General features: G+C 55.6%; 3 protein-coding genes across 6 annotated transcripts in view; 2 read left to right on the top strand and 1 right to left on the bottom strand.

Moving 5' to 3' along the window:
• SBNO2 (strawberry notch homolog 2) overlaps positions 1-22,211 on the top strand; it is a 49,141-nt gene extending 26,930 nt beyond the window's left edge. For 3 of the 4 annotated variants that reach the window (XM_030509114.1, XM_030509113.1, XM_030509115.1), the window contains 27 exons: positions 3,779-3,871; positions 4,412-4,508; positions 4,883-5,043; positions 5,384-5,517; positions 6,033-6,123; positions 7,367-7,510; positions 8,039-8,156; positions 8,523-8,628; positions 8,796-8,949; positions 9,322-9,498; positions 10,118-10,215; positions 12,431-12,513; positions 13,495-13,695; positions 14,191-14,366; positions 14,538-14,669; positions 14,889-15,024; positions 15,613-15,725; positions 16,256-16,327; positions 16,692-16,800; positions 17,072-17,146; positions 17,433-17,576; positions 17,773-17,867; positions 18,192-18,284; positions 18,487-18,618; positions 18,855-18,931; positions 19,077-19,267; positions 19,355-22,211. In XM_030509114.1, the coding sequence (XP_030364974.1) occupies positions 3,779-3,871; positions 4,412-4,508; positions 4,883-5,043; positions 5,384-5,517; positions 6,033-6,123; positions 7,367-7,510; positions 8,039-8,156; positions 8,523-8,628; positions 8,796-8,949; positions 9,322-9,498; positions 10,118-10,215; positions 12,431-12,513; positions 13,495-13,695; positions 14,191-14,366; positions 14,538-14,669; positions 14,889-15,024; positions 15,613-15,725; positions 16,256-16,327; positions 16,692-16,800; positions 17,072-17,146; positions 17,433-17,576; positions 17,773-17,867; positions 18,192-18,284; positions 18,487-18,618; positions 18,855-18,931; positions 19,077-19,267; positions 19,355-19,980 (3,828 nt within the window). In that variant the 3' untranslated portion in view covers positions 19,981-22,211. The remainder of the gene's footprint in view (positions 1-3,778; positions 3,872-4,411; positions 4,509-4,882; positions 5,044-5,383; positions 5,518-6,032; positions 6,124-7,366; positions 7,511-8,038; positions 8,157-8,522; positions 8,629-8,795; positions 8,950-9,321; positions 9,499-10,117; positions 10,216-12,430; positions 12,514-13,494; positions 13,696-14,190; positions 14,367-14,537; positions 14,670-14,888; positions 15,025-15,612; positions 15,726-16,255; positions 16,328-16,691; positions 16,801-17,071; positions 17,147-17,432; positions 17,577-17,772; positions 17,868-18,191; positions 18,285-18,486; positions 18,619-18,854; positions 18,932-19,076; positions 19,268-19,354) is intronic. The other variant, XR_003994712.1, reaches the window with a different exon arrangement.
• Positions 22,212-22,877: 666 nt separating this feature from the next.
• On the bottom strand, positions 22,878-24,788 carry GPX4 (glutathione peroxidase 4). The gene is made up of 7 exons (XM_030509131.1): positions 24,677-24,788; positions 24,324-24,418; positions 24,031-24,175; positions 23,796-23,947; positions 23,669-23,693; positions 23,391-23,450; positions 22,878-23,142 (listed from the first exon to the last, which is right to left on the bottom strand). Exons 1-7 carry the CDS (start codon positions 24,746-24,748, stop codon positions 23,110-23,112), a joined length of 582 nt encoding a protein of 193 aa, XP_030364991.1. The 5' UTR covers positions 24,749-24,788; the 3' UTR covers positions 22,878-23,109.
• Positions 24,789-24,931: 143 nt separating this feature from the next.
• On the top strand, positions 24,932-27,506 carry POLR2E (RNA polymerase II subunit E). Its single transcript, XM_030509130.1, has 8 exons — positions 24,932-25,262; positions 25,423-25,597; positions 25,704-25,819; positions 26,163-26,243; positions 26,347-26,405; positions 26,533-26,611; positions 26,908-26,987; positions 27,206-27,506. The coding sequence occupies exons 1-7, from the start codon at positions 25,206-25,208 to the stop codon at positions 26,971-26,973; spliced, it is 633 nt and encodes a 210-aa protein (XP_030364990.1). The 5' UTR covers positions 24,932-25,205; the 3' UTR covers positions 26,974-26,987; positions 27,206-27,506.
• Positions 27,507-27,578: the final 72 nt, after the last annotated feature.

Here is a 27,578-nt window from a genome sequence, read left to right as displayed (position 1 = left end):
GTAGGTGCATCCTAAACCATTCAGCAGGTCCAGAGCAGCCTGGAGCAGTGCTGAAGAGCAGGACACCGGGAAGAACACCACGACACAGGTCCTCCATTGTCTCCACCACTTGTTTATTCTCCATGGCAAATATTTTAGTAACAATGACTAAAACCCAAACTCTGTCTCAACCTAAGACTCCCCATTGGTGTTTCCTTTGTGAGTCCAAGTCCCTGCAACCTTTTACATCTCTGAGTGTTCTTGGGCTGTGATCTCCCACAGCAACATGTGGTTCTGTTCTGCCATCTGGTTTCCCTCATCTGTTGGGACAGATTACTCACCATTGCACAACCTGCTGTCAGTCACCACGGGTTGGTGGTGGAGCTGGTATCACACACAGCTGCTGAGCCTCTGGGTCTCAGCTCACAGTGAATGCCCAGCAGTGCACTCCCTTTCCTAGGTCATCCTCTTTTGGAGATGGTGGGGGAAAACCATTCCACGTGGATACCCCAGCAGGCAATCTGGCATGGCCGTGCTTTAGTCACTGTTGTGTTCGGAGGTTCTGTTGTGTTTCGAGGCTGCGTTTTGCAGTGAGCAGTGTGTCTGACTGGATTGCCATGAAGCAAGCTGGCTCTTTGTCACAGCTGGGAAATCAGAGTCTTGGCAGCAGGTCTGCTTCAACATGGTGCTGCCGCGTGGCTCCGTGACAGGCCGGGCACTGGAGTGTGGTGTGGAGGTGAGGGTCCTAGCCTGGACTTGGGAAATGGAAATTCCTGCCTGCTTTAGACTTCCTATTCATGCACATCCTCAAATGAGCTGAGCTCTTGCTGAAACCACTCGGATTTGATCACCTTTATAGACCTTTGCAGTGTCTGTGGTTGGAGGCAGAGAATTCCACTGCCCCTCTTCCCGTGGATAAACGTGCTGGAGATCAAGGGCCGTGCTGCTGCGCCGGCAGCAAGGGCTGCACAGGCAATCCACACAGTCTGGTAACCTTGGACCAGTTTGAACTTGAAGTTTGAGACAGCAGGAAGAGAGCTGAGCTGTTTGAACCAAAGCGGTGGCTGAAGACATCATAGGCTTGTAAACTTGATTCAGAAAGCTAGAAAAACAGATCATCCCCTAGGACAGAGGAGGCCTGTGCCGCATTACTCCCAATCTCCTGTCATTACTGGGGTTTTACGTAGTAGCCTGTATCACTGGAGGAGCTTGTAGCTTTGTATCTGCAGAGCATGCAGCCAAAAAACTTACAGGGAAAAGCTGTTCTAAATCCAGCATAAGGAATGTGAGTGAGGAACAAACATGTGTCATTTAAGTGTGAGGCTACTTGGCTGGCGGGGGCAGCGGCGCGTCTCCGGCCTCTGCGTGTTGTTCTCCACGTCCTCCCTTGTCCTGCAGAGCACTCAGACTCAGATAAGGCCAATTAACTCCTTGGAATTCCATTTACAAACGACTTCCTTTTACAAAGCATCCCTAGCTATTTTAAACGTTGTCTTATCTGTGGTTTGTCAATGCAGAGGTGGCTGGGCAAGGGGGTTGGTTGCTCTTTTGGTGGTGGTTTTTGTTCTACTGAGTTGGACGTTTCTTGACGAGGTGTCAGTTCAGCACATCCCAGTCAAGATATTTCAGTTTCAGTTTTGCAACTCTCAGGCCACCAGGTAAGTGGATTGTCAGGTTGACTCATGAGAGGCAATGGTTTTAGTGCCTGAATTTCAAACATGCCTTTTTTGTTGTTGTTGGAAGCAAACAAATAATCTGTGCAAAATCTTAAGGCAGTGCCAAAGGAAAGGTTCCTTACTGTAAAAGAACGGAGACTTTGCTGATATCCTGCCCCAATATACAAGCCATTTAGGTAATCTTTCCCTGCCCCTCCCTGCATTGTTACACCACCAACCACAATTCTCTATCAGATTGCAGGGATTTTGGCTTTGGAGTAGCTGGAGCAGTTACTAAGAACAGCCTTGTACCTTGTCCTCTTTAAAACAATGAACTGTCTTCTGCCGTGTGGCAATGTGAAGATATGGTGTGAAAAGACTCTCATCTGTATTTGAGCTTTCCACCCTCTCTCTCTCAGCTGTCCCTGGCACTGGAGAGGTGGCTTTGCAGAAGGGAGGACAGAGCACAATGGGAGCAAAGCATCACAGGGAGAGCACAGTGCAGAACATTCCCAGTGCCCTGAGGAACCCCCATCTCCAGTGCTGAACCTTCAGGTGGGGTGTTTCTGCCTGAGGAGGAAGTGGCTGGAGGCAGAGCTGCCTTCATGTGCCCGTGGGGAGAGCCGTTATCCGTAAAGAAAGGAGATGGATGTAACTGTTGGATGGAGGAAGAGCTAGGACACCGTTAAATATTCGCAGGAGTCAAACCACTCGGTCATGCTTCATTTGTAATGCGGTTGTGAAATACCTTATAAAGTAGTTCATGGAATCCATTGTGCTTTTCCACAGCCATCTCACCAGTTTACACTGGTTTTTCAGATGGGGAAAGCAAAGCCCCGGCCCTGCAGGAGCTGGAGTGTTGTGAGCTGCTGATTCTAATTCATTCCCAGCACTCGGAAAATGCAAACACAAAATTGCTGCTGAGGGATGTTGGCTCCTCAGCCAGGTGAGATGGTTCCTGTTCCCATGGGAGTCACGGCAAGAGGGGGCAAAGCAGAGAATAATGCAAAGAGGAAGAAAATGGAGCGAGGCCAAGTCTTGGGTTTTGCAATTGTCAGCGGCTTTGCTCTGCCTCCTGCTCATGTCCCGTGTTCTCGTGTGTGTTGTGTGTGCCTCTTCTCATAGTGGTGTTAGACGTGAGGCACAGAGGAAGGAGAAAACCAAACTGGGAGGTGGGTGACAGCAGAGAAAGGAGGGAATTGTGCAAGTTCAGTTCTGAAGGGATTGTGCAAGTTCAGTTCCATCACCCGCTGCAGCTCCAGTCCCACCTGGACTGGCCTCTCAGCATGTTCTGAGCAGATCTGGGCCTTTCTCTTGCCCAAGAAGAAAGTCTTTGCCTGAGCTCAGATTTGTAGGTGGAGATGTTTCACCTGCTCTCCAGATTTGTTGGCACTGAAAATAGCTCTTCCGTCCAGCTTCCTTCTGGTAATTCTGACTCAGGCTTCCAGGAACGGAGGGTGTGTTTTTGCTGCCTTTTTTTTTTTCTTCTTCTTCTTTAAAAATAGGAAATAATCGGAGTGTTTATGCTTAAGAACTTCCCATCTTTCACTTCTGCTGCTGGAGCATGGGTCTCTAAGTCTGGCACTCCTCACAGCCTATAAACTTGACCTAGTGTTGCTTCTGGAGCTGCTCGTTGCTCTGGATGCTGTGAGCTGCTGGCTTGACCCTGCCCGCTGCCGGGAAATTCCAGTGTGATTTTGTCTGTGTGGGAGCAGACAAAGGATCTCCTTGGCTGTGCCTTCCCAGCTGGGAGTGTCCCTGGAGCTGCTGCCTGGCATTTCGGGGTGACCCATCTCACTGCTGTGTCGTTACAGCTCTGCAGAAGGACCCTTGTGCTGCTGGTGCAGGGGCCGAGTGTCCCTGTGGCTCCCATCGCACACAGGCACACACAGAATGCTCACGCTCCTCGTGCTTGTCTTGGTCAGTGACTCCCCGTGTGTATGTTGACAGAAGCATCTACAGCATTTTCAAGATTTATTAGTTTCCAGAATTATTGCCCTGGGCTTTTTGTTCACAAACAGAAAGTATCAAAGTCCAGAGTGTAAGACCCGAGTAGAGAGCGCAAGTATCAACTAGTGCTGTGTATTCATCGTGGTTGGGCTGAGGGTTCAGGCTGCTTTCTCACCAGCACCTTTCTGTTCCAGCTGTTCTCACCCAGCAGATCGTTCAGTGGCTTGAACAGTTCGAATGACCATGTTCCTGCTGGTCCCAACACCCCGCTCCTCGTAAGCTACCAGGTGAGAGCGATGGTTGGCTCCAGGAGCATCCACACCAGGCACTTGGTGACATGGCAGGAGCAGTTCTGTTTTCCCTTCAGAGGAAGGGAGACAAGCAAATCAGACAGACACAAGTCCCTGCCCTTCCCCAGGAGTGTCTTCTATTTCCCCTGGTGGAACCTCACGATGTTAAACAAGGATTTGGGCTTCACGACTTGGCTTTATGCTGCTGAGTACTGAGTTTAAAGCTGGTCTGGGTCCCTTGCTCAGGGCCAGGACAGAGCTCAGCTCCCTACAGCCCATCTGCCAAGCCATGGAAACATCTTCCCCTAGTTTGATGTGGACCAAGCGCTGAAAGTAGCTGTGGAAGTGGTTGCTGGGCCCCTGGGGCGGGTGCTGGCAGATGGTTTTCTTTGTGCTGCTGGAGTCTACAAATAAGATGAATTGTATTGGAAGGGTTTGTGAATTTGTACAGGGAGGGATCCCTGGTGGTTTCTGTGTAGCACTGTATGTGTCCATAGTCCAGTGAGAACGTTTGGTCAATGCTTTGCTTCTTTCCAGTCTCAGGCTCCTGCGGAGGAGGAGGATGAAGGTGAGGAAGAAGAAACAGAAGAGTTGGGGCAAACGGAGACCTATGCAGAATATGTTCCTTCCAAGTGTGAGTGTTGCCATCACGTGAATGTGGACAGTTCTGCTAACTCCATTGTGGACCAGCCTAATGAACTGCTCCCTTATTTTCCTGCAAGCAGGAAATCACAGCCCAAGCTTGTAATGTGCTGGAAAAACTGGAGTGCTGCTCCCTTGTTGGTGCTGTGCTAACTGAACACACCACTTTTCTGTTGCTTGCTTTTGGGGGAGGCCTGATGTGCTTTTGGCACTTCACAGCAGAACAAAAGAGCGAAGAGCTGGGGCTTGTCCCTTTTGTTCCTGAGCAGGGGGCTACAGACTGTTCACATGAGGTCTGCAGTCCCTTTTTGAGGTGTTTTTGGGAGTGAAGAACTTGAGTTCTCCGTTTTCTGTGTTGTCATTTAGCCAAGATTGGGAAGCACCACCCTGACCTGGTGGTAGAGACGAGCACTCTGTCCAGTGTCCCTCCTCCTGACATCACCTACAGCCTCTCCCTGCCACGCTCTGTTGCTGACAAAGGGTCGCTCTCTGCACTACAGCTGGAAGCCATCATTTATGCCTGCCAGGTACGTGGTTCCACCGTGCCCAGCTTGCACTAGGAGACTGCCTTTTGTGTGGATAAATGTTCAATACGGGTGATGAAACTCCAGAAGCTTTGGCATATGACATTTTAAATGCCTTTTGAAAGGGTTATTTGAAGCTGGGGGCTTCTGTGTGGGCTGTTTCCCAAAGGGAACCTTTGACTTGGCCGTGACACTTGACCATTCCTGCTGTTGTTTGAGCAGGAAATGCGCTTGCATCGATGGGATGTGTGAAAGGGTTAAGCAGTGCTCTTATAAGCTCACAGCAAACCTGTTAGCAAAGGCAAATCTAGTCTCATTTCCAGTTCTGTTCTTGATTTTGCAGCAACATGAAGTTTTATTACCCAACGGGCAGCGAGCTGGGTTCCTCATCGGGGACGGGGCTGGAGTTGGGAAGGGCCGGACAGTTGCAGGCATCATCTTTGAAAATTATCTTAGAGGGAGGAAGAAAGCTCTGTGGTAAGTTGGTGGTGGTGGTTTGGGTTTTCTCTTTTCCCGTAAGACCTTGGAGTTAGTTTGGATCTGGGAGTAAGGAATTCCTTAGTGCTGATGTTGGCTTTATAGTTGACTCATGCTGCGGCCTTGGGTAAGTCGTTTCCACCTCTTTGTGCCTGTTTGCTGTCTGTGAAATGGGAATATTTCCCCTGCAGCAATGATGGAGAGTGAGTCACTGTGAAACAGCAGATTATGGAGTGCAGTGTCAAGCCTGTCTCTGCTCTCTTTGAAGTCTGTGGAGGGGTATTCATGGGCTTCCCTGGTGCAGACTCGAGCCCCTGGAGCACGGGCTTTAACTGCAGAACACGCAGCTTGTCGTCAGCGGCAGACTGGAGCCTGCTGAAGGCTCCTGGGTTGTGTGGGCAGTTGGAGCTGTGACGGTTTCACACACCTACTGCTGCTTTAGTCAGACTATTAATCACTGTGTGTGCCCTCCCTATCTCCTTCGGAGATAACCAGACCCACGTCTCACTTCGCAGGTTCAGCGTCTCCAATGATCTCAAGTATGATGCCGAGAGAGACCTGAAGGACATTGAAGCCTCCCACATTCCTGTGCATGCTTTGAATAAGGTAGGGAGAGAAGGTGTAATGGTGTTCTGGAAAGCCAGCCCCCAGCAGCAGTGAGATGGAGCCTCCTTAGCACGCAGAGCAGCAGTCACTCCTGCCTCCGCCTGGCTGGTGGCACAGGCGGCAGCAGACAAGCTGCTGCTGTTCCCTCCTCCCAACGGGCTCTTCCCGCTCTGGACTCTTGCTATTTTTACATGCTCTGCAGAGCTGCTCTGTGAGCACGGAGCTGGCTCCTGCCGGGAGCGAGAAGTGGCTCCAGGCAAGTGCAAAGTACAGCAGGACCTGAACCTTCCTCACCATTCCTGGAGTCCTGCGGAGGGAACGGCTCCGGTTATCCCGGCCGTGCTCTGCGCTCCCCGGGTAACAATTCCCAGCGCTGGTTTCCTGGAACCGTGTTTTGCAGCCTGTGAGTAAGGAGGCACCTATAAGCACACAGCTTGGGGCCTGGCAGGGCTGCAGGAGCACGTGGGTGTTCCCCCCAGCTGAGCATGGAGACTTTCCTCCAGTTACTCCATGAGGAGGATGAAGGATTCCTCAAGAGAAAGTGCAGTTGTGTGATGGGTATTCGCAGGTTCTTCATAGCCTGTGCATTAATCATTCCTCTGGTTTTTAATGATATTGAACAACCAGCTCTCATGAAGTCGATGGAAACCACATGTGTTCAACACCTCTGAATGCACCCCATTAGGAGACTGTGAAAGGGGTGTTTGTTTTCAGACCAAAAAGGCTTTAAATGGAACTTTCTTCAGACTGGGACCATGGGGGTTTTCCTCCTCCCTTGTATTTCATTACAGGAGGGACCCATGACAGTAAGACAGGCAACAGTCTCACCTGGCTGAAGAGAAAATGATTTTCTAGAAGTAATTAAAACAGCTGAGAGGGTTCAAACCCGTTAAACATTCTAAACTGTTGCTAAAAACCAAAGCGACTTCAGTTGGCTGGGAAAGGGAAGTCCAAGCAGTGTCCACATTTCACTGCATGCATCCAGATGTGCTGACACATTGGCTGGTGGAACTCATCCAGACATTTAAAGTCCCTGTCATCACCATATCTCAGCGCCAAGTAGAAGTGCTCCAGCTACCAACGGGCTTTGTCCCGCTCTCAGATCGGGTTTTGTTCTTCAGGCAGGAGCCTGTGTCCTGCAGTCACTGCACAGTCAGTGGTGGTGGCTGTGGGCACAGGGTGGGTGCAGCACACTGGGGACAAGCATCCTGAGTGTGTGCTCTCGTTCTTCCTCTTCCTGCAGATTAAATATGGTGACACAGCTACCTCAGAGGGAGTCCTCTTTGCCACTTACTCGGCGCTGATTGGCGAAAGTCAGGCGGGCGGACAGCACAGGACACGCTTAAAGCAGATCTTGGACTGGTGCAGGGAAAACTTTGATGGAGTCGTATCCTTTAAAAAAGAAACAACGACCACAAGAAAACTGGACAGAGAAGAATTGCACGGTTGTGATTGTGCTTCACCAAGGAACAAAGAGCTTGGGGCCATCTAAAGTCACTGGGAGCAAGTGATGGCTGTGGTGGATATTTAAACGCTGGAAGCACATGCATCCCCCCACATGCATCCCCCCACGCTCCTCTCTCCTCCTCCCATTCCTCCTCTCTCCTCTTCTGCAATTAGTTAATGGGATGAGGGGAAGAATGCAGCTGGGATTAACCTTTTCAGCATTCTTCTCCCTCAGCATTACAAGACAAGACACACCTTAGAAGTGAAGGGAGAGAAAGGGGGAAATGGCTTCAGGCTCTGAGGAGCACAGGATTAGGCAAACGCAGATTCCATGCGGTGCGGGGAGCGAGTCAGTGCTGTTGATATTGGGTTGTTCAGTTGGTTGGAAGAGGCTGGGTTGTATTTTCTGTCTGCTCCCATCCTTGGGATGAAAACAGATCCTTTCTCCTTAACTGCCATTCCCCGCCAGATTGTGTTTGATGAATGCCACAAAGCCAAAAACGCCAGCTCGACTAAAATGGGCAAAGCCGTGCTGGACCTTCAGAACAAGCTGCCTCAAGCCAGGGTTGTTTATGCCAGTGCCACAGGTAAGCTGCTCTCAGCACTGTGTGATCCGTGATCTGAAGGATGCCCTTGAGATGTGCCCATTCGTGCAAGAGGCGGTGGATGGTGCCACAGTGCCAGAGGGAAGCCTGATGTGCTAAGGTCTGCCCCAAGCCCCATCACTGCCGTTACTTGTGACTTCATGGCAAGTCAGACCAACTTCTCCCCAGTTTGAACTTGTTTCTGGCTGGTGGTTCAGCTGTCTGATGATGCTTAGCCACTTAGTGTATGGCAGGCAATGAGTGGGAAGGTCCTTGGGTCTCCTGAGGCACAATGGCAAATGGCTGTCCTCTTAAGAGTTCACTTCAGCCAAAACTCTTCACAACTAACAGGGAATTCTGTCCAAACAGGTGCCTCTGAGCCAAAAAACATGATTTACATGAGCCGCCTGGGGATCTGGGGGAAGGGCACCCCTTTCAGAGCATTTGATGAGTTCCTGCATGCAATTGAAAAGAGGTAAGTCATGGCCAGCATCTCTTTTCATGTGGCTTATGCTGTGTGGCTGCCTTTGGGAGATGGGTGCAATACCTGAGGGCAGTGCCTGACAGAGGGAGGCGGTGGTTATGCAGAGGCAGCTGCCCTGTGGCAAGGGAAGGGGTTTCACCACTGCCTTCCTCTCGCAGGGGAGTTGGTGCAATGGAGATCGTGGCCATGGATATGAAGGTCAGTGGAATGTACATTGCCAGGCAGCTCAGTTTCACTGGAGTGACCTTCAGAATCGAGGAGATCCCGCTGGATCAGCAGTACAAGATTGTCTACGACAAGGCAGCGAAGTTGGTGAGCTGGTCCCGCTGCAGTGGGGAGACTGATGTTTAATCATGCGGGAGGGTTTGAAGCCCCGAAATGTGGCCGTGACCACAGACTTAGCTTGTCCATAAGAAAGAAAAGGGGCTACATGCTCAGCTTATATAAAAACCCAATCTTATACTTTTTAGCTTTTATTTAAAAGCTCCATATTTGCAAAGCAGAGCTTGCAACAGCATGCTGACGCACCAAGGAGAGGATGACCACACTGTTCATTCAGCCCAACACAAGGACATAAATACTGCTGTTAAATCAGATTATCGAACTCCAGCCTGCTCTAATAACTAATGAAATAACTAATGAAAACTAAGACATTAACTCAGCCTTGCTCGGTGTTGTCTGCAGTGGGCAGAGGCCTTGATGGTGTTCCAGCACGCAGCCGACTGCATCGGCCTGGAGTCTCGGAAGTCCCTGTGGGGTCAGTTCTGGTCAGCTCACCAGCGCTTCTTCAAGTATCTCTGCATTGCTGCTAAAGTCCGGCGGCTCGTGGAGCTGGCCAAGGAGGAGCTGGCCAAGGACAAGGTGGGATACAGAGCTCACTGCAGGCAGCAGCATCAGGCTTGTGTTGCAAGTGGGGTGTTTCTTGTAGTCTGCAACCAAAGGGAGTTAGTTCTTGTTCAGTTTGACTTGGAAGCAACGTCAGACCTCTTTAAGGCTGAAGTTCTCTTCATGTTAACCAGGATGAAGCGAGTGTCTGGGTTCCTGAGGACATTCACAGTAAATGATACTGGGGAGTTAATGTGGCCTCATCTGCTGAGGCATTGCCCACTGTTTGCTTATGTGGGCAAGCTGAGCTGAAAGGGTATTTTGGGTTAGGCACCAGATCCTTCACCTCGAGCACAGCTCTGTCCTGTCATCCTTTTGGATGCAGCTTGGAAATTTTAGGCAGAAACTACCTAGCAAAGTCAGGTACTTTCTGTATTCAGTCATCCTCTGTGGTGCGAGCAGAGCTGAGGGTCTGGAGGCTGAAAGGTTGGAGAGGTGGTTCTTCATCAGGAGCCCCAGCAAGTATTTGGGGCAGGGTTCAAGGGGAATGTACCTGGGATGGGAAATAGCCTCTTGAGCCTGGAGCTGTTTCCTGATGGTGACTGCAGTGCTTCTGCTCTGACACCTTGTGTGCTGTCCCTTGTGTGTCCTGCAGTGTATTGTCATCGGGCTGCAGTCCACTGGGGAGGCTCGCACCAGAGAGGTCCTGGATGAGAACGATGGGCATCTGAATTGCTTTGTCTCTGCTGCAGAGTGAGTTAAAGATCCCTGGTTTTCCTCTGGGGGGACGCATGGGAGGCTGGGTGCTAGGGAGAGCCCTGCCCTGGGGCCACTATCACTTGCAGCTCTTGAAATGCAGTTCCATAACACCTCACCCAATGCAAGCTGTAAACGGAGAGAACACTCAGCTGGGTCCTCAGGGCACTGTCTCTTCAATGTGACTTCATGAGCTAGATCATGGATTTTGAAGTCTTCTGTGGTCCAAACTTGCATGAACAGCCTGCTCCAACTCATGTGAAAGGATTGGCAGGTGTAGGAGAGCCAGAAACGTGAGCTCAGATGTAGTTTGTTGGGGTCTGAGTCTGGAAAATGGGGCTGTTGACACTGAAGGAATGAGCAGGAGAATCTCCTGTAATGCCAGAGGCTGGGATGATAACGTGAGGCGGCATCGCTGGAGCAGTGAGTGATCCAGGATGCCCAGTGTTGGTTTTCAGCACGTGTGCGAGGCAGGACCAGTCTCCTGGTTGTGCTGCCTTTGTTCTGAGCTAAAAGGAGGGTTGGTTGTGCCTGAAATGGAGCCAGGAGCAGGACTCATGTTACCCTTTCAGGAGAGAATGAGGCTCATGCTCCTCATTTCAGCCCACCCCATGAACCTGGCTGTTCCTGCACGATGGGTGACGAAGACACTGGGTTGAGTTGTCCCCCCTGCTCTGCCGGTGGCAGGGCTGCTCCTGTTTTCTTTTGAAGTGACTTAATGCATGTGGAAGCAATGAGAGGTGCCAGAGGCTGTGTGTGTCCAGGTCAGGCCAAGCCTTCCTCATTGGCAGGGCTTGTGTTGGTCTGTGTCAGTGAATACCAGTTTGGTGACAGCGTGCAGGGCGAGTCTGACAACTGCTTGGATCGATTTGGTCTCTTGGGTTGCTTTTCATGTCACAGAAAACCCAGGGACTTGGTCTGGAGGACTCTGAGGTCCCTTTAAGCCAGTCAGTGCTCACAGTTGTAGAGCAGGAGCCCTTTGTCCAGCAGCATCGGCCAGATCACCAAGTGTCTTCTGGCATCTGCTGAGCCTCCAGTTGTGGTGTCCTGGTTTTCCAGCACTTGAGGGGATTTCTCCAGGGGAGTGTTCTGGGAAGAGCACCGAGAAACGGGGTTAAAAATAAGCAGCTTCTTCAGCGCGTGACACCAGCCCAGCCTTTGTCCACAGGGCAGACAGGGGGAAACGAGCAGGTTTCATGGCAGGGAGGCTCCTGGGAGTGAGTGTTTGCACTTTGAGCCCATGGTCACCCCAGCACATGGGACGACAGGGCCCTTCCTGCTGTCCTTGTCTCCTTCAGCCCCCCGCACCAAGGGTGTTGGAGCTCCCTCCCTGGTTCCCAAGGCTCCCTTTCTCTCCTGGGGGCGAGTTATCATGTCCATACTCTCAGCTGTTGCTTCCACATTGGTTTTTTACCCACCAGAGCTCATCCAGCGCTGTCTTCTCATTGCACCGGGGGTCCATTCCCACTCGACATGATCAGCATTTGCACATTTGCTCTTTTATTTGCAGACCAGCCCACAGAAACATTTGTTTTCCACCTCTTCTGATGTTTTGCATTCACTTGAAGCCACTGTGTATCCATGTTTGGTCCCTTTGCTGTGTTTGGTGGGCGAGCAGGCCCCGTCTGGCCCATCGGAGCGCTTGGTGGAGACCATTTGTTGGACAGCCTGACCCTCTGCTGTCAGGCCATGGAGAGGGGCTGGGACACTGGGACTTACTGGATTTTTCCATAGTGATGTAACAGCTTCCCAGCATAGTGTTTCCCACTTAAAACTCCCTCTCAGTTGCTATATAAAGGTCTTGCAACTTCAGCCCGCCCCGTAGTAGCGCAGAGCCGGGCTCTGCTCGGCTTCAGTTGCAGCGTCTCCCGGGAATGACTCGGGAACAGCAGGGAGGCCACGGCAGAGGCGCTGTTCCCGGCATTGCAGTGCTCTGCAATCCCTCAGCATGCCCATTCCCTGGCTGAGGATCCCATGGGAGAGCCCGCTGGTGAAACACGCTCTGTTCCGAGGAGCCGCTCTCACCGCGCGCTGGTGGTCGTGGTGCAGGTTTTATCCCCCTGTCATGAAATGTGGAGCTGGATGAGCTTTAAGGTCCCTTCCAAGCCCAACCATTCCATGATTCTGTGGTCTCAGGTACACGTTGCTACATGATAACCGGCAGATGTTCCTGTTCCTGGTAGCTAGAATAAATTTTGCATCTTACTTTCAGAGGCGTCTTTCTATCACTAATTCAGAAGCACTTTCCTTCAACCAAAAGAAAGAGAGAAAAAGGAACTGGCATTAAAAGAAAACGTAAGAGCACACTCCACTGTCCAGCATCTGACCTCCTGCCTTGCGCTTCACCCCAGCCACTCAGCTGCTTCTCTTCCTTTTTCCCTTTTCCCTACTTGGTGCTTTTTGCTGCCCTGGTTTCAGTTCGCCTCCCGCACATCTCCCGTCGCTCGCTCTCGGCTGGAGGAGGCAGCTCCAGGCCACTCACCCCATCCTCCCTGTAACCCACTTCCCTGTCCCAGGCAGCTCCTCGCCTCCTCCACATGCCTGGAGGATACCCCTTCCCTCAGCCTCTGCCTTGCCCTGGCTGGGGGCAGATGGCACAAGAGCCCGGGCTGCATGTCTGAAGCCCTCTTGCAGCAAGGGGGATCTCTCCACTGCCCCTTACCTATAGCATGGGGGGCGGAAAAAATCACTTCCCTGTCAAATTATTGACTGCGGCTGCAGGTAAGAAGAGTTTTGGGATTTCTCCTCCAGCGGGATGTGGGAAAGGGGCAAGAGGGGGGCAGCAGCACTGGCAGATTGTGGAGGTTGCCCTGAGTGGCTGCTGCTGCAGAGCAGCCTGTGCAAGCTGGTTTGTGAGCCCTCTCATGTAGCAGGGACATGTCTTACTGTGCTTGGAAGTAAACAACGTCCCGAAACACTGGCACCTTCCCAAGTCCTGCGCAGTGCACTGGAAGCAGTCAAACCTGCAGACTCCTTCCCCTGAGGAGTGAGCACTGCTTAACACCGGCTGTGTGTCCATCCTGACGTGTGCAACTAGCTGCAGCCCTGAGAAAGATTGCCTTGTTCTTCCTTTCTCTCTCTTCCTTTCTCTCTCCCTCCCCTTCTCTCCCTCCCTTCCTAACTGCCCCCACCCGCCCAAGAGGCTCTGTCCAAGATCAGCCTTTCATCTGGGGCAATCTCAGCTTGATTTCTGCTCCTCTTTCTGAGCTGGCGCTTTGTTCTGCACTGGTGCGCGGGGCCGGGACTCTGCCTTGATGCTGCTCGCTCTCGCTGCAGGGAAGCAGAGGGGCCGCTGTGCCAAGGCTCTGAAGGGCATGTGTGACCTCACGGGTGTCATCAAGATCAGCGACGACAGCAGCACCGACTCCGACATGGGGCTCGACAGCGACTTCAACTCCTCCCCGGAGTCCGTGTTTGAGACGGACGATGTCATCTTCGTGGAGCACACGTTCAATGGCTTCGCAGCAGAGGACAGAAGTGAGCAGGGCAGAGCTGGGGGGGGGGTTCCTGCCTTGCTGGGGGGAGCTGGTGTCACGTCGGTCTGTGGAGCACGGCACCCAGTGCACGGGAATGCAGCTGGAATCGGGCACCCAGCACCTCGAGAGCCTGGAGATCAGATGTGACCCTTTTGGGGATGGCAGGGTCACGGGGCTGATGTGAGACTCTCCTGGTGTCTTGGAGTGGTGAAGCGAGATTTTATCCTGTGATGGTCCAATTTGGGCCTGTGAGATTGAGTCACATTAACCTGCTGTGGTCAGTGAGCAGGAGGAATTTGCCTTGCGTGCTTCTTCCCTTCACCCAAATGGGGAAGCACAGAGGCAATTCACTCCCTGCTCAGCAGCATTTACTGCAAATCAGTGTGTCTTTGCCTGCTCATCAGACAGCGCCCTCAGAAGTCCTTTGGGACAACTTGTTTTCCCCTCCGTGATTTGCAATTACCTGGTAACTGAACTTCTGCATTTTCCATTGCAGGTAATTTCCCCATCCTGCCTTCCCAGAGAGAGCCGCACGGCCTGAGAGAACTCGAGCACGTGGAAAAGATGAAGCAGGACCTCCTAGCAAAAGTAAAAGCACTGGGCAAAGAGCTACCTCTCAATACCTTGGATGAACTGATCAATCACTTTGGGGGCCCGGAGCATGTGGCTGAGGTACTCCTCACAATCCAGAGTGTGTTTTGGTGGCACTGGGTGACAGGGAAAGGGGTCAGCAAAGGAGGTTCCTGCTGGAAGAGGGTTTCCTCTCCTTCCTTGTCATCTGTTGAGCACTGACGTGCTGCACCGTGCAGGTCTCTGCCCTCTGCTCACAGCCTCTCTCCCCAGATGACGGGGCGGAAGGGCCGCGTGGTTTGCAGACCGGATGGCTCCGTCGTGTTCGAGTCCCGTGCGGAACAAGGCCTCTCCATAGACCACGTCAACCTGAAGGAGAAGGAGCGATTTATGAAAGGGGAGAAGGTGAGTCAGGACATCTGCATGAGTGCACTGAGAGGGGAGGGAAAGAGAGGAGCCCTTTGTATGCTCGTGCTTTGCTTTCTGTCTGTGACACCTGCTGGAAGGTGACAGGGAGACCTGGGTCCCTTCCTGGGCTGGGGCTACCCTTGTGCTTTGGGCTGCTTTGTGAAGCAGTTTCCCAGGGACCTCACGCTCCTTTCTCACTTGTTCTCTCTCCCTTAGCTTGTAGCAATAATCTCCGAGGCCTCCAGCTCAGGGATCTCTCTCCAAGCAGACAGACGGGTGAAGAACCAGAAGCGCCGCGTCCACATGACGCTGGAGCTGCCCTGGAGCGCGGACCGGGCCATACAGCAGTTTGGTGAGGGCTGGGTGTCCCTGGGCACTGCCCCTGTCCCCTGAGCATGGTTCAGACCACGAGGCCTTGGGCAGCCCTGGGGAGGCGAGAGGTGTGTGGCCCTTGTGCTGCAGCCCAGGCACATGGCACCTCACAGAGCACAGAGCTCTCCTGTTCTGCCAGGGTGGAAATGCAGACACAAACCAGTCGTGGCTGATTGATCTTGTGGGGAAGGTTTGTGTTGACTTCAGGAGGGATTCACGGCATGGGAAGGGGGAACCCTTCGTACATGTTCACAGTGTGTCCTCATGGAACACGCTGGGGGTGCCTGGGGATTTCTGTTCCAGGATGGGGAGGGAAATAATGCCTCTCCTCGCTCCAACTGGGGAGTCACTCCTCTGCCCCAGGAGGCCAGGGCTATAAACTCAACTCTGCCAAGGTCTCAGGATGGTGAATGTGCCTGTGCTTCTGTCCTTTGCCCCAGAGTGAGCTCTGCTTTGGAAACCAGCAGGACGTGGAAAGCTTTGCTCTCCCCTCTTGCTCAGCTTCCCCTCCCGTACCAGACAGGCTGGACCAACCCCTCCTTTCCCCTCTGTTCTCACATCCTCACAGGTCGAACGCACCGATCGAACCAGGTTTCTGCTCCAGAGTATGTCTTCCTTATCTCTGAGCTCGCAGGGGAGAGGAGGTTTGCGTCCATCGTGGCCAAACGGCTGGAGAGCCTAGTAAGTGCCCTGCAGCAGAGAGATCAAGGTGTCAGTTCCAGCTCTCTCCGAAGAGCTTCCATTTCGGTGTTCCCACTGGCATGGCCAGCGTAACCAGTACAGGGGATTGCATCACCCACCCCTGACTGAGGCCATTGCAGTGGTGGAACGCAGAAGGCTTTTGACATCCTGAGATTGGGAAAGGAAGTGAAGAAGAATATGTAACCAAGGCACCAGGAGGGATCTCAGGGAAGCAGAACCCAGTTCCAGATGCTGGAATTCCCCTGTTATTACAGTAGCATAAACCCATCTTATTTCCAGAAAGCTGATGAAATAATTAATGGGATAATTAATTTGTCTGTTTCATTTTTCTTCACTTCTGATAAATCCCCAAATACTTTGGCAAAGTCTCAGTATCCCAAAGGAACGCTGCCTCCCTCCCCACAGCATGTTCTTATCCCAGCCTCTTCGGGGACGTGGCTCTGGCCTTTCTTCACCCATGTTTTGCAACAGCTCCAAGTAAGAACTTGTTCCTTGCTCTGCCTTCCCAGGGTGCCTTAACTCATGGGGACCGACGGGCCACTGAGTCCCGGGACCTCAGCAAGTACAACTTCGAGAACAAGGTAACAAGAGGCTGTTCTCAGGGCAGCTCAGCCAAGGGGGAGGTCGGGGTATTTGGCAAGTGCCTTCGGTGAGAGCCAGAGCCAGGAAGATCATTGCTGGCATCTACAGGCAGGATGTGCCCTAGCACCCTGCTCCCGTGGGCAGCGCATAGAGCTGGGGTGATAAACCAGGGAGGGCTGTGCTCCCTCCGGGCTGCAGACCTGCACATTCCTGTTCTGGGGTCCCCAAGGGACACAGACACCAGGGCAGCAGCCTTCCTGGTGGTGATGGGTGTCTCTGTCACCACATCAGAGGGCTTGTGACACAGTACAACATGTGCCAGTATCGGCTTGTCCCGCGCGTGACTCTCGTCTCCTTTCGCAGTATGGGGCTAAAGCACTGGACAGGGTCCTGTCCACCATCCTCAGCCACACGGAGAACAGGGTTCCTGTGCCCAAATGCTACAACCGAGGGGAGGCTGCCTTCTTCCACGGTGAGAACATCACCAGCTCGGGGGTTTCTCCTGTGTCTCACTGGCCGGGTTGGTCTCAGCTTTGGGGTGTCTGAAGAGCCAAGCAGCAGGTCGGGGAGAAGGGAACAGGACCCCAGCTCAGCAGCAAACCAGTCCAGATCATGTCACCCTGCCAGGCAGGGGGGGGAAAAAGGCTGGGGGAGGCTTGGCTGTGGAATAACAGGCACAGCCATGGGGAAGCAGCCTGGGAGGCTTAACCCTGCAATGCACAAGCTGCTTTCTGTTGTTCCAGAAATGAAGCAAGGTCTCATCTCTGTGGGGATCTGCTGCAATCAGTTGAAGTATGGCACGGTCGCAGTGGAGAAGGGTATGTATCAAGCTTCTCCTGGCCGAAGTAGGTGACAAATGACAGGCAGGGCTGTCACAGCCCACCCAAGGGAGCCCGGTCTTGGGGGGTTTGCCGTGCTGCTGGGGCGAGATGTTTGCTCTGAGGGAAGCTCCTTCGGGATTAGCCAGCGCTGCAGGTCCTGCTTCCCTGCAGCAGCCTGACCACAGCCTGGAGGAACAGCTTTGGGAACGTCGGGTGGCTTCTTGGGTGGCTCTGGGAGCATGGCAGTGGGTTCTGTGTTCCCTGACCCACTGCGCTCTTGCAGACTGCTCCATCACCAAGTTCCTGAACCGCATCCTGGGGCTGGAGGTGGACAAGCAGAACATGCTCTTCCAATATTTTTCTGACACCTTTGACTATCTGATTGAAAAGGACAAGAAGGAGGGCAAATACGACATGGGCATCCTAGGTAAGGAGAAGGAGGGGTGGCCAGACCTGTCCTTACTGCACCCTTGAGGTTCCCTGTTCTCCCTGTGCCGACTGATGGCAGAGCCACGGCCATCTCAGGCACTGCAGTGGCCCCACACAGCTCAGATCTTGAGACTCTTGCAGGCAGAGGAGGTGGTAGGGGAAGGTGTATCTTACAGCAGTCTTCTCTCCTACAGATTTAGCTCCAGGAGTGGATGAGATCTACGAGGAGAGCAAGGAGGTCTTCCTGACCCCTGGGCACCCGCAGGACGGGCAGGTTGTGTTTTACAAGGTAGGCAGCCTCACAGCCATCTGCAGGCTTCTCCAGTGCTTCCCAGTCCGGGGCTGTGAGCTGCTGGGTCCCTCCCTCTGCCCCGTGACTTTGTGTCATGTTTGTGTCACATCTGCCTTGGTCATGAGCACATGAGTGATGCTGGGAGCTACACAGAGGAGACACGGGGGGGCCCCAGAGCTTGGGACTGCCATAGCCAGGAGGGCAGCCTGGCACTGCCTGTTCCTAGGCTGCAGCAGTACCACATTTGTGTTGAGGGTGGCATTCTGAGGCACTTGTCTTGCCCCCTGAAGTTACAGAGTCCCTCTGTTTGTCCCTGTTCAGATCAGTGTCGACAGAGGCTTAAAGTGGGAGGAAGCTTATGAGAAGTCACTCAAACTGACAGGATCCTTCGATGGGTTCTACCTCTCCTACAAGGTAGGTCCCTGGGTTGTGCCAGGGTGACACCTCAGTTTGGAGGGTGACCCAAGGGGAGATGGTCTGCGTGGCTGTAAGAGGTCTATGAGCTCTTCCTTTGGGCTCAGAGATGCCTCTAAGAACCTCCCTCCTGGATGGAATGGGGTTAGTTTAGCCTTGGGGAGGGAGGCTGTGGCTGTAACCATCAGCTCTACCCCAACAGATACGGGGCTGCAAACAAACCTGCCTGCTGGCAGAGCAGAGCCGCGGGAAGAACTTCATCCTCTACAAGCCAAACATTGGGAAGCAAAGGCAGGCGGAGAGCCTGGACAGCCTGCAGAAGAAGTACCGGCGGGTAGGTGGGAGCTGCAGCTCCTCAGTGTGGGGAGAGGGAAAAGCCTCTTTCTGTGGGCACGGGGTGGCTTCGGAAGCACATTTACTGCAAGCCCTTCACAGCTCCTTGTAGCCCTGTTGTGGGGTGGGCAGACACAGTGGTACCACCCCGGTGTCCTGACTCCCAGCCCTGGATTTCATGTCTCGGCTGCATGTTGGACAGTGGAAAAGCTCTAATGCTGTGTGTTCCTTCTGCAGGTGCTGCCCGAGGAGGCCAAGGAGCACTGGGAGAGCAGTTACCACTTCTCCTTGAAGAAGTGCAACCATGCTGCCTGGTAAGGAACCTGCAGCCCCAGGCTGTCCTGTGTCCCCGTGGTGGGGAGGAGGGCTCTGGCTGTGGGGAAGGGCTGCACTGGGGGATCCTGCTCTGCTGCAGGGGCCTGGGCTAATTTGGGGGGGTTTCTCCCTTGGGAACTGAAGGAACAGGAGCTGCAAGCTGATCCAGGAGGGGAAGGAATGCTTCCAGGGCATGCGCCTGCGCCACTACTACATGCTGTGCGGGGCCCTGCTGCGGGTCTGGAGCAGGATCGCCAGCATCATGGCAGACATCACCAACAGCAGCTACCTGCAGATCGTGCGCCTCAAGACCAAGGAGAAGAAGAAACAAGTTGGTGGGTGAAGCTGCCCATCCCCCTGTCCCCACAGCGCCCTGTTCCTTCCCGAAGTGCTGTGGGGGCTGATGCACGTTCCTCCCCTAGGGATAAAGATCCCCGAGAGCTGTGTCCGCAAGGTGCTGGAGGAGCTGAAGCAGATGGATGAGAACGTGAAGCGAAAGCACAGCCGGCTCCTCCAGGCCCAGGAGCAGAGCCCACAGTTCTCCATCCCACCGCACATCCTGGCACAGACTCTGGACCTCACGCAGACAGGGCCTGGGGTCCCCTTGCCCAGGCACTCCCTGCGCCAGGATGAGATCCTGGACTTGACCTACAGCCCTCCCAGCAACAGCATTCCTGACTTGGTGATGAACCCAGAGCCTGGTGCCTTGGGCTACCCCTCGGAGCCCATTCTCCAGCCACACCAGCAGTCACCACACTTCAGCTTCAGTCGTCCTCCTCCTGCCTTCGAGAGCCCGGCCACTGTCCTGGAGGGGAACGTGCCTCTGAGCTCCCCCCTGCACGAACACCTTCCTCTGCATCACCCAGGGCCCCTGCAGACACTGCAGCAGCAGCAGCAGGAAGATTTTGTCCAACAGGATGGGAATATCAATTTCAGAGAGATCCTGGAGGACATGCTAAGGACGTTCAATGGGGCCCCCCAGGAGAACATGCTCCCCCAGGAGCGCCAGAGCGTGATCCAGTTCAGCGGGCCTTTCCCAGACTTCTGAAAGCCAGCGGGAATGCCGGGCCACACTCGGCCGCTGTGGATCCGTATCCTTTGGTGCAGAGGTGAGAGCTGGGGAGCCCCGGCTTTGCTACTGGTTTGGACTTGACCTTTTTCTGGTTTGGAGGGAAGAAAAAGAACTCTATATAGTTCCTTAAAGCAAAGTTTATTTATCTGTAACGCGCGGTCGGGCATGTCCAGGTTTGTGTATAACGTGCCGGGGGGAGCCAGTGCTGCCTCCTTCAGCTGCTCTGGACTGATGGTCTCTGCTGTGTTCGAGTCCTGCTCAAAGGTCAGTGCTGAGGAGAGGTGTCCCCTCCTCTGTCCCCCTGCAGACTACTGAGTTTCCGACCTGGGTCCTGCCTTCCCCAGCCCTCCAGCCCAGAGCTCTGCGGCTGCTGCCCCTCAGCTCCGCTCCTCTGGGTCCAAACCGACCCGGGGCTGGTCCATTGCTGAAGGGTGAGAGCCCAGAGCCCCGGCTGACCAAACTGTACCTGCCTTGGCTGCTGCCAGCTTCCCTCTTGAGGCTGCTCTGGAGGGCTGGGTCTGAAGGCAGGGCTGCAGAAGGGAATGCTGTCCCCAAGGAGTCAGGAGCTGCTGAGCTCAAGCATCCCTGTGTGCAGGGCTGAGCAGGAGTATCTGAGAGCAGCAACACTGACTGTGCTGCTCTGTCCTTCCTGGGAAGGGCACCTTGGGCTGCTCAGGCTCCAGGGGACAGGGTAGGAGCTGCTGCACCCTTGTCAGGGCTCGGCCTCCCTGGGGACATTCCCTGGAGCAGAAGGGTTCCATCGGCCTGTCCTGCATTGAGCCTCGCCAGGGCGCTGTGGCCGGCCGTGCTCTGTCACCTTCTTGCTGTCGCATGTTGTCCTTTCACCTGCCACCTCTTCAGGGCTTGTCCTTGGATCCCGGGGGTCTGGATCTGGCCCTGAGGGAAGAGCTCCCTGCTGAGCACCAGGAACGTGCAGAGCCACTGCTCGTGCTGCAGATTGAACGTCCAGTACCAAAGAGCAAAGCTCTGCTTTGCAAAGCACTGCCCCAGCCAGAAGCACCCATGGGCTGCAGCATCCCTGGTCCAGCAGCATCCCTGGTCCAGAGCATCCCACCTCGGCAGGTCCCGGGGAAACTGCCTTTTCTCCCTTGAATCTAAGGAGCCTGGCAGGAAGTCTCCTGCAGGCAGGAAGCCTCCCCTCTGCTGTTGCTTTGCTCTGCCTTGAGCCATCGAGGTATTTCCTAGGAGTGGCACCAGGATGTTTTCAAGGGAAAGACGTGAGACCTTCCCTGGCTGGGCCATTCCTCACGGGGAGTCTCCTCTCTGGGCAGAGCACCGTGACCCCCCTGTCAAGGATCAAGGACTGCCCCAGTGCCCTGTTTGCTGTTGGGAAGTGCTTCGGATCAGTGTCTGCAGCGTTCATGGGGTGCTGCATTCCCTGACACGTTAAAAGCATGGACCTGCCCTGCGTGACACACGTGTGGGCTCGTTCCAGAGGTTGCTCTGGGGTCTTGTCCTTGTGTCTCTCCCATCTCCAGCCAGTATCTGCCTCCTTGCAGCAGTCGGGGCTGTGGTTCCCTTCATGGGACCTCCTTTACCTCACAGTGACACCAAAGAGCCCCGACTGCTGCTCCGGCTCTTCCCGCAGCTTTCCCTGGTCCCTCCCCATTCCCACCTCTATTTAAACTGTGTCCCACCCCGGCCCCGGCTCATCCACTGGGCACTTGCTGAATTCTCAGCAGGGAGAGAAAAGGGCTCTGGGAAAACCCATTTCAGAGAGGCTGAAACTCAGGAATAACGAGGAGGAATCCTCCCACCGGGCCCCTCTGCCACCCGGAGGCTCCGACATTGATTTCCAATATATGCAATTCCCTCTTCCCCTCATCTCTGGGAAGCCAGAGAGCACCTTCGAGGAAGCCCTTCCCTGCCCCGATCCTGTGTTTTTGTCAGGATTAATAATATGTACCAATAGCTTTTAACTAAATTATTATGCAGTCGTCCCACTGCTGGGCTCTATTTTGAAATGAGGCCCATTTCTTCTGCCCCTCCACCTTTTTGTTAGCACTTTTTAACCCGCTTGTCGTTTGCCTTTGGTTTTCTATGTGTATTTATAATGGAGATGTATATATGTAAAGAGATTTTTTTTTTTAGAATATGTGCCTTTGACTAATAATTCCTGGATTTTCTACCTGCCTTGGAAGGAGAATTTTTTCATTCTGCTCAGTAAAAATGGAAAGGAAGCCACATATGTGATGTCTGTAAGTCCCAGCTCTCTTGTCTGTCCGTCCATCTGGCCTGCGGTGCAGGTTCCCACCTGGGGCTCGGATAAGGATGGGGAATCCGAGGGCCAGGGTCTGTTTATCTCCCCTGTCACACACGGTGGCAGCTGGGGACTTGTCCCCAGGGGCACAGGAGGATCCTCCCTGGCACTGCCTGTCCTTGAGGCTGCTCCCACCCGCCTTTGCTGGGGAAAACACCGATAAAGGAGCCGCTGTTGAGGTGTTTGTCAGCACAAGCTGTTGTTGTCCAGCCCCGCTCTGTCCCTGTGGGATGGGGACGAGCTGCAGGCAATGGGAACAGAGCAGGGACTCATACAACAGCGCCATGGGCCCCACGGTTGTGGGGGTAGCTCCCAAAACCAGCCCCAACCCTGGAGCAGGGTCCTACTGGCGTCCTGGGTTTGGAGGGAGCCTGGCAGGACATGCACCTTCCCCCTGCTCTGTTTATCCCCACAGAGCCCCTCGGGCGCAGCGGCTGAGCCAGGATTTGTGCGCAATTCCCTGCTCAGCACTGAGGAGGATTATCCCGGCCGGGCTCAGGCGTTGCCAAAGGTCCTGGCTCCTCTGCAAAGCTCCGGGTTCTCGCTGTGCAGCAGCTCAGCCCCATCCACCACTCACACCCAGACACAGGGGTCATTTCTAACACCTCTATTTATTATTGCAAGGGGACTCGGGGTGCTGCTCTATGCCCAGCAGCGGCCGCCGGCCCCATGAAGCCTCCGTCCAGCAACTGCACGCCTGGTTTCAGGTCTGCCTCACCAGCAGGCTGGCTTGAAGACAGGCCATCATCGGGGCTGGAGGAGGAGAGTCCATGGGCAGCGGGAGGCCGGCGCTGGGTGGGGGGACAGCAGGGAGAAGAGCAGACCTAGAGGTAGGCAGGCAGGTCCTTCTCTATCACCTGCAAGAGAGAAGGGGGAGCATTGTGCTGTGAGAACGTCACTGCCCCAACACCATGCCCAAAGCCCCCCCAACCTCAGCCCAGGGGGACTCCCCGGAGTCTGCACCCCCCTGGGCTGGGCACCCCCTTTCCCTGGTGCTTCCCGAGAGCACTTGGGGCTTCTTTTCCCCCAGACAAAGCAGCAGGGCTCAGCCCCAGCTTCTCTGCAGCGGCACTTCCCCTCCTCCCCTGCGTCCGGCAGCACTCACATAAGGATCCTCCATGGGGCTGTATCTCTTCACCACTTGGCCCTCCCGGTTAATGAGAAACTGTGGAAAGAAGCAGCACCCGGAGAAGCTGATGATCCTGAGGTCTGGCTGTGGCTGATCCCACCTGTGGAGCCATAGCCCCCCAGCAAACCCGCTCCCCCCCCCCCAAGAGCCCCTCGGGCTGCTGCTACCCCAACATCCAGGGTAACCACACAGAGCAGAGCCTTGGGGCCCCCTCGCAGCCCCCTAGAGAGCAATGGAAGGCAGCTGTGTCCTACCTTAGTGAAGTTCCACTTTATTGCACTAGGAGAGAAAAACCAGGAGTGAGATTGGGCAGAAAAAACCCCTTCCTCTCCCTGCCCCCACGTCCCCCCCTCGCTGCCCCGTCCTTTTCCCCTCACGCACTTGCCCAAGGTGCCTCGTCCTTTGGGCTGGTCCTTCATCCACTTCCAGAGCGGGTGAGCATCGTCCCCGTTCACATCGATCTTGCTGAACATGTCGAACTTTACCCCGTAGCTCGCAGCAAACGCTTTGATCTGAGCGTTGTCCCCGGGTTCCTGCGAGGGGCAGCACCAGGGCTCGGTGTGAGCCCGCCCCGGGCCACCCGCCCGGGCCCCCCGGAGCTCGCTCCCGCACCTACCTGCTTCCCAAACTGGTTGCAGGGAAAGCCGAGGATACGTAAACCCCTCTCAGCGTATCGGGCGTGCAAGTCAACAAGCTGAGTGTAGTTTACGGGGGTCTTTCCTCATTTCGAAGCTACGTTGGTGATGATGCAAACGTATCCCCTGGAGGGGAGGCGGCGGGTCGGTTGCGGTGCCCCCCTCCCGCCCCGTTGCCCCTGCGGGGCCGATCCGCGCTCCCAGGTTACGCAATGATCGTCCCCGTGCGGCTTAATCACGGCCGCGGTCCTCCCCCGCGGCCCCGCCGTCCTACCGGTACTGCTCCAGGGACACGTCGTTGCCATCGATGTCCTGAGCGTGGAAGTCGTAGATGGACCTGGCCGAGCGCCAGTCCTGCGCCTGGGCACACTGCGGAGCGCGGGGACGCACCGTCACCGGCCGCACCCCCCTGTAACGGCCCCGGTCCCGTCCTCCCGGCCCCGGGGGCAACCCCGCACCGACACACGCTGCCCCGAGGCGGGGATCCCGCCCGCGCCCGCACAACGCCGAAGCCTCAGACCCCCCCAACCGTGAGGTGCGTCACGGTCACGATCGCAGAGCCACGATCGCAGAGCCGCGATCCCCGCCCGGCCCCGCTGACCCGCGTCCCGGCCCCGCCGCACTGACCATGCCCCGCACCGGCGCCGCCACAGCCGCCGCACCCCGCAGCGCGCCCCGCACCGCCTGACCCCATCCCATCGCGCTCCGCCGCCTCCTCCTACAGCCCCTCAGCCAATGGGCGGCGAGGACGCAAGGAGGCACCGCCTCTTTTGGCCGCGCAGCCAATCAGAGCGAAGCACTGGGGGGAGGTGTCCGGCCGGATGCATGAACGAGCAAAGCGGGAATCAGGGGGTTGGGCGAGACCATGAGGGCGAGCGGGGGGGGAAGGGGAGGGACGGAGCAAGGGGCGGGGGGCGGTGCTGCGCTGGAGGCCGGCCCCTCCTCCCCGCGCCGGTTTCCGTCCTCACCGGCGTGTGCGCCGCGGCCTGGCCCGGTGTGGGCCGCAGAAAAGCGGGGAACCGGCGGCGAGGCACCGGAACCACCCCCCTTGGGGAGAAGTGGGGCGGCCCGCAGCGGAACAACGTTCCCACCAGCTCTTTGGGTGTGAGGACCCCGCGGCCGCCCCGGGGCCGCGTGTGCACGGCGGGGCCGCGCCATGGACGACGAGGAGGAGACGTACCGGCTGTGGAAGATCCGTAAGACCGTGATGCAGGTGCGGGGCGCGGGGCTGGGGGGGTTGCGGGACCCGGGGCTGGGGGGGTTGCGGGACCCGGGGCTCAGTGGTTGCGGGGCTCGGGGTTGGGGGGTGCGGGACGCGGCTCCCGGCCGTGCCGGTGCCCGGTGTCCTGACGCTCATCCGCGGCTCTCGGCAGCTCTGCCACGACCGCGGGTACCTGGTGACCCAGGACGAGCTGGACCAGACACTGGAGGAGTTCAAGGCGCAGTTCGGTGACAAGCCCAGCGAGGGCCGCCCCCGCCGCACCGACCTGACCGTGCTGGTGGCTCACAACGACGACCCCACCGACCAGATGTTCGTCTTCTTCCCCGGTGAGCGGCGCCGGCCCCGCTGCGTGCCCTGGGTCCGGCGGGGTCGGGAGGGTGGTGGGGTCGGGGGGGGGGGACTCCCGGTGACCCCGGGTGGTTCCTCCCCCAGAGGAGCCCAAGGTCGGGATAAAGACCATCAAGATGTACTGCCAGCGAATGCAGGAGGAGAACATCACCCGGGCGCTGATCGTGGTGCAGCAGGGCATGACCCCCTCGGCGAAGCAGGTAGGAAGAGCCTGGCAAGAGGCTGCCCCCAGGCCATGGGGGACCGCGGTGTCCTGCTTCGCTAAAGCCTTTCCTACCTTAATACGGGCTCTTACATCCAGGTGTATGTAACCACAGCAACAGGCTCTGGTTGCAGAGGGAGAGGCAGGGGCCGGGAGGGTCAGGATGTGGGTGAGGGAATGGGGGATCTTTGCCAGAGGCCAGGAGCTCTGTGCACACTTTGCCTGAGTAGCCCTGTGTGTGTGAGCACGAGTGTGGTGATCCCCACGTGCAGTGGTGGGTGTTTGCCAAGGAGCAGACCCCAGCACAGGCAAGGCTGCCTGACAGAGCTTTCCCTCCCCAGTCCCTGGTGGATATGGCTCCCAAATACATCCTGGAGCAGTTCCTGCAGCAGGAGCTGCTGATCAACATCACCGAGCATGAGGTGAGCAGGGCCGGGCGGCAGAGCACGAGGAGCAGCCGCTGTGGTGAGGAGCCGGTCGCTTTCTCTGGCTTCCCAATCTTCCAGCCTCTCTCCCCTTTTACAGTTGGTTCCAGAGCACGTTGTCATGACAAAGGAAGAAGTAACCGAGCTCCTGGCCAGATAGTATCCTTTGTGCCTTCCTATCCTTGGGAGCGATGTGTGCTCGCTTTGGGCTGGAAATGATCCCACCTGCCCGCGCCGGTTTGTTGCTCTGTTCCTGCTGCAGGAGCCTCTCCTTGACTCTCTGCAGTAAGCTGAGGGAGAACCAGCTCCCGCGGATCCAGGCTGGCGATCCTGTGGCCCGGTACTTCGGGATAAAGCGTGGTCAGGTAAGAGAGAAATAGCCTCAGCGAGCAGTTCCCTGCGGGCAGGGCGAGGGGGGCAGATCCTCTGCAGCGGTTCAGAGCTCTCAGAGGCAGGAAGGGTGTCTCTTCCAGATGGAAAAGCTGGTGTAAGTTGGGTACAGGGGGGTGTAAGCCACGCAGACCCCTAGCTGTGGGGAGCTGAGTGAAGGGGGGAGCTCAGTGCCATCAGGGGCTGAGCGCACTTGGGTCGGGCAGGGAGCCCTGCAGGGGAAGCCCCACCAGCTTCTCTCCCTCATGAGTCCCTTCTGCCGGTGCTCCAGGTAGTGAAGATCATCAGGCCGAGCGAGACCGCGGGCCGGTACATCACCTACAGGCTGGTGCAGTAACACGGAGCTACCGGGTAAGGGCAGTGCCTGAGGCTGACACTGGGGCGTTCCAGGATGGATTGGGAGCAAGCTGCCTCCTGGAAAAGCTTCTCTCAGAGCTTTCAATTGCTTTTGGGGGGGACCTGTTGGTGAAAGGACAGAGCAGAGCACGGCTTAGCTGGGCTGTGCTGTAGTGCCCATCGCTCAGCATTCCGACCGAGGTGGTTCACATCCCACGTTCTCTTTCTTCCAGGTGTGGAAGAGCTGGGTGGTTCCTCCTGATCTCCCCATCCACTGACACTCAGATACCTGCCTTTTCATAGCTGGCCAAGCAAACCCTCTCTCTACATTGCCTCTACGTGTTCCTTGGCCTAATTCCTTGTTTGCCAGCGAGGACGTTACTGTAACTCCTTGCTCTTCAGGTAACTTCCGAGCTATGGAAGTTACTTGAAGCAACACAAGTGTGCAGGGAGGAAGCGAGTGGAAAAAGGCCTTTGCTTTCCTATTCTATAGGCTCTTATTTGAATAAAGGTTTGCACTCTTGCTGTTCCTCACTGCTGCTCCTCAGCCTTTCCCTGGGGCAAAGCTGCCTGGACTTGGCACGTCCCTGGACTTCTTATGTTTAG

Source organism: Strigops habroptila, chromosome 20 (assembly GCF_004027225.2).
Source record: "Strigops habroptila isolate Jane chromosome 20, bStrHab1.2.pri, whole genome shotgun sequence".
Lineage (NCBI taxonomy): Eukaryota > Metazoa > Chordata > Aves > Psittaciformes > Psittacidae > Strigops > Strigops habroptila.
Note: the sequence above shows the minus strand (reverse complement) of the source record. Positions and strands in the feature narration are given on the sequence as shown.